Source organism: Monoraphidium neglectum, assembly GCF_000611645.1.
Source record: "Monoraphidium neglectum strain SAG 48.87 unplaced genomic scaffold scaffold02808, whole genome shotgun sequence".
NCBI classification, from domain to species: Eukaryota; Viridiplantae; Chlorophyta; class Chlorophyceae; order Sphaeropleales; family Selenastraceae; genus Monoraphidium; species Monoraphidium neglectum.
The window spans coordinates 1,594-6,313 of NW_014010820.1; the positions used below are offsets into that span (position 1 = coordinate 1,594).

General features: G+C 67.3%; 1 protein-coding gene across 1 annotated transcript in view; it reads left to right on the forward strand.

The window, feature by feature from the left end:
- MNEG_11575 (hypothetical protein) overlaps positions 1-2,845 on the forward strand; it is a gene marked incomplete at both ends in the record, with an annotated part of 4,251 nt that extends 1,406 nt beyond the window's left edge. Inside the window, 5 exons of the mRNA XM_014039953.1 lie at positions 134-310; positions 571-861; positions 1,377-1,655; positions 2,162-2,391; positions 2,596-2,845. Of these exons, the coding sequence (XP_013895407.1) occupies positions 134-310; positions 571-861; positions 1,377-1,655; positions 2,162-2,391; positions 2,596-2,845 (1,227 nt within the window). The remainder of the gene's footprint in view (positions 1-133; positions 311-570; positions 862-1,376; positions 1,656-2,161; positions 2,392-2,595) is intronic.
- Positions 2,846-4,720: the final 1,875 nt, after the last annotated feature.

A 4,720-nucleotide genomic window follows, 5' to 3' on the forward strand; every position in this document is an offset into this window, starting at 1 on the left:
AAATCACACCGAACCCCGCCTGTAAAGGGGGCCACGCGGGCGCCACAGACCGGCGTCCGCTTGAACCCCCCTGGCGGCGCGCCGCCCCCTTGCGCTCGGCGTGTTTCTCACCAGCCTCCTCCCGTGCCCGCAGGCCGCCGAGGCTGCGCAGCGTGTGCGCCTGCAAAGCGCGGCCAGCGGCAGCGCCGCGCTCACCGAGACCGACGACGGGCAGGCGCAGCTGCCAGACCTGTCTGACGGCGGGGTGCTGGGGGCGGACGAGCTCATAGCGCTACTCCAGGTGGCGCTGGAGATGGGGCGCACCCCGATGGTGCGTATCGGCAGGCAGCAAGCCGGGCAGCCAGTGTGCGCACGCATGTGTGCGAAGGTTTTGGCCCTGGCTGTTTCGGCGCGCGCGTTTGGACGCCGAGCGGGGTGCAGGGTGGCTGGGGCGGCACAGGGGCCGCGGGCGGCCGGGATGGGGGGGGGCTTGCGCGTCGACATAGTGCACGCGACACCCTCACCGCTCACACTTCTACAAAACTCGACCTTTCAACCCCTAACCGCTCCCACGCGACCGACACTCGCCAGCCCCGCCACCAGATTTGGCGGAGCCCCTTCGCCGGCCTGCGGGAGACCAGCATCCCGGTCCTGGCGCAGGCGATCCTGGCCGTCTATGGGCACGACGACGAGAATGATGGCGATGAAAACACGCAGCCGCCGCCGCCCGGCGCGGACGGCGACGGCGACGGTGACGGCGACAGCGGGGCGCCGCCGCAGGGGGCGGGCCTGGCGCCGACAGCGTCGGGGCTGGCGCCGCTGCCGTCGGGGGCGGTGGCGGGGCCGGTGGTCAAGACAAAAGATCTGCGGCTTGGGAGCATGGTGGGTGGTGGGGCTTTGGAGGTTCGAGGAAGGGGGAAACGCGGGCACGAATTTGGGGGGGCGGGTCCAGCCGCATGGCAGTAAGCAGTGGCTTGCTTTGCGCGAGCTCGCCTACTTGGGGGGCATGGTGGCCAAATCAGGGTTGCTTGTCATGGGGCGGGTTGGGGCTTGTTCCGCCTCGATGAGAGTGGAATGGCATCGGGGTGGGATCGGCGGCGTTGAAGGGGGCGCCGGCCCGGGGGCCGGGGGGCGTTGGGCCTGGGGGAATGAACTGAAACCCGGGGTGTGAGGGGCTCGGGCGAAGGGGCTTGCCGACGTCGGGGGACGAGCGGCTGAACGGGAGGGGCGGCGGCACGCACTGTGCTCTTGCCTGCGGAGCACTCCATGCCCGCGCGCGACCAGCGGCGGCGCAGCACTGGCGCGGCCGCCTTTGATAGTCCCAACGTGATCCGTCCGGCCTCCAACGCGGCAAACCCCTCCCTCTCGCTCACGCCCTCTCGCCCCGGCGCACGCAGGGCGAGCGCCGCGGCGCCGGCGGCTTTGTCGGCCGCCTGGCGGAGCTGCGGCGCGGCAGCGACGCCCTCGCCCAGGGCGGCAGGGCGCTGTTCGGCGGCGGCGGCGGCGGCGACAACGAGCACCACGGCGCCCCGGGCGCGCACGGCGGGGGCGTCGGCAACCAGATGCGCGCGATGATGCGGGAGCAGCGGCGGCTGGAGGACCAGATCGTGCAGGCGAACAGGTCCACCCAGACGCTGGGCGACACGATCAACCGGCAGCTGGCGGCACAGAAGCGGGTGCGCTGGGCGTGAGCGCGTCGGACCAGCTTCTTGACAGGGGGTTGTGCGTGCATGTGTATGTGTGTGTATGGGGGGGTATGTTTGGTTGTGGGTGTGCAAGTGTGCATGTGTGTGTGGGGGGGGGGTTGTGCGTCTGTGAGTTTGTCGGTCAAGCCTGCGTTTGGCGGCAGCAGGTGTGAGCCGCCGGTTGGCGTGCCTATCTGCAGGGAAGCACCGATTGCCCAACCTCCCTCCTGCCCTGGGGCTTGCCGTTCCCGGCACACCAGGGTGCTCATACACCTCCCCCCCCCCAACACACACACAACGTTTCCATTCACACACCATACTCACACGCACACCTAGGGACGCACATTGCCGCGCCCCCTCCCCGCCCTTGAACCTGAGACCCGACCGCAGGGCCATGCAGCACAGCCAGGACTCCCTTCCCTTGCACACCAGCTCGCATCCCCCCTCACACATGCGGCGCCCGCACCGCTTTGAAACACTTTATCCCCCTGTGCCAGGTCATGGTGGATCACAACCGCCAGGTGGCAGAGTTGGCAGGCGTCCTGAAGAGCCTCGCCGACGCCGCGGGCATCACCGGCGCCGCCGCCGCGCCGGGCGCCGTGCCCGGCAGCGGCGCGCTCGGCAGCAGAGCCACGCTGGGCGGCAGCAGCAGCCTCAGCGTCGCGGGCGGCACGTCCCTGCCGCAGGCCAAGACGGGCGGGTGGAAGCGCTCCACGTTTGGAACCAGGTGCGGGGCTTGCGGTGGACCCGCTGTCCAAGGCAGTGTGGCGCAAGGCTCAGCTTGCCACCATACAAGGCTGCCAGCCAGGCGCTCATGATGCTCTCACGCACGACACACACACACTCTTGCCCGGCCGCCCAACAATCTGTTCAAAGAAGGCACCTTTGCTCCTGGGTCAAACTCTGGTCAACTCGGTCCCCTCCCCCTCAGGCATCTGACCTCCGCCACGGCCGCCGAGGCGGCCGCAGCCAGCGCCGTTCCCGAGGACCCGTCCGCCCCGACCGCGGCGGGCGCGGCCAGCGGCGGGAGCGTCGGCGCGCCGCCCCCCGCCGGGGGCCCCCGCCTGCTGCCCGTGCCGGGCGCGGGCGGCGAGGCGGAGATTGCGGGGCTGCGGCAGCGGCTGGACGAGCAGCAGAAGCTGCTCGAGGCAATGATGGAACTCCTAAAGAAACAAAATTAGGGAGAATAAACGAGGCAAGGCAGAGCGTAGCGCTTCGGATTGGCCGTCGCCATCATCCATCCGTGGGAAGACTGCTGCCCAGAGCGGGGCGGAAGGCGCGCCAACACAATCAAGTTTCAAGAGCGCAGGGGTGACACGCAACCCGGAACCCCATTGGCGCTGGGACTGCGGGGACGGCACTCCTGTGCTCGGGCGCCGTCGGCTGGCCGCCCCTGCTGCATCGAGCACTCTGTTTTCAGCTGCACAGTCAGTTAGCGTTCGCGCGTCTCGATACGATGCCTCCCCTCCAGAGCGTATCAATGGGCTTGGCAATCAGGCAATCACAAAAATGAAAACGCCCGTTGGTGTGTGTCAGCTGAGCTGTTGGTCGCCGTCTTGGCCCCTCCCACGTACGTCGCATGTGCGCTCGCCGCTTTATTAGTCACAGGCTCGCTCTTGGCGAGCTCAGATCTCCCCTCCTGCTGCTGGCACCTTATGTGGAAGCACGCGCGTCAGCGTGATCGAGTACTTGCAATAACATGCCACCGGCAACAAGACTGCTTAAGGGTCCCCTCAGTAAACCCCTCCCGGTCTTCCCTTGTGATATTACATGTGGATGTCCTCCTAGACGCGCGCTTGCACGAGGTTCCAGAGGAGCCAGGGGCCGATTAGTCACTGCAGCGCAAGACGCATTCTCACAAGGTCGGGGGGCTGCTGCGGGCAGGACACCAGTTCAACTATCATGCCGGCCTCTCGCGCAACAGGGTGGTAGGGCGGCAGTGGTGCTACTAAGAAATATGCACAGGCTGGCAGGACGGAATCGAGGGGGCCGCGACGACGGCTTGCAGTGGCAATGCGCTAGGAAGGCTAGCGCGCATCCCGAGCCCACGCCACAGCTTGCATGCGCGGCGCCCCCGGGGGGCATGGCGTGCATCAGCTGGCAAGGGTCGGCCGTTTGGCCGCGGTGGTGGTCTTGATGGTCTTTGTCGGCTGAGCGTCGTTTGGGTGGGCAGCACAGCTCCAAGCCCGCATAAATCAGCCCCCAAACCCCAGCAACGCAGCCGTCCATGCCATTGCAGTAGCGCCGCGCACACACGAATAGTATTCAGGAATCAATCCCATAAAATCCAAGTATAATCTGATTGTGCTGCCCAAGGCGACATCATCGGTGGCTGTGGGGCCCTCCGCTACGGTCCCCGTTGCAAAGCTACCGTGTTGCCGCGCGTTGTGATCACTCGCGCTAGCGCACACGCCGTGCGATCGGCGGCAAAGACCCCGCCTCATGCGGTGCATAGCTGCGTGCATTTCTCATTGCGCGTTGCTCAAGATGGCAACACGCTGATCGCCCCCGCGGCACGTGCACTGCGCACCCCGCGCTCCTGGAGTCCCCCCAGACCGCAGCCTGTGGGGCGCCTGCTCAGCTTCCCTCCCTCCCTCCCTTCAACAAAGCAGCAGCCAGAGTTCAAGTTGGACGCAGGGGCGACCGCGGCGCTTGGCGGCGCGGGCCCCTGCTGTGCAGCGCCACAGTACATCGTCCGGCACCGCAGCTCTCGGGCTGCATCGATGCTCTGACTTGAAAATCCCGTGCATCGGCCCCCCAACAAAAGATGCGTGTATGCGTGTGGTATGTTTTGACAGCGGCCTTGATGACGACGTGACGGGTGGGGCGGCCGCAGCGGTTGAGGCAACAGTAGACACGGCCTTGCATAGATATCTCGCGCCTCGGCCGCACGGGCTTCGTTGGTGCTCGGGATGAAAGGGCTTGGCCGAGCGGCGCCAGCCAACAAGGCAATGCCGCTGTCGCGCTCGCAGTGCACCTGTGCATGGAGCGCGCCGCGGCCGGCGCGGCCTCATCGCAGTGAGAGGCAGGGAGCACTTGGGCGCTCCGCGGTCTCA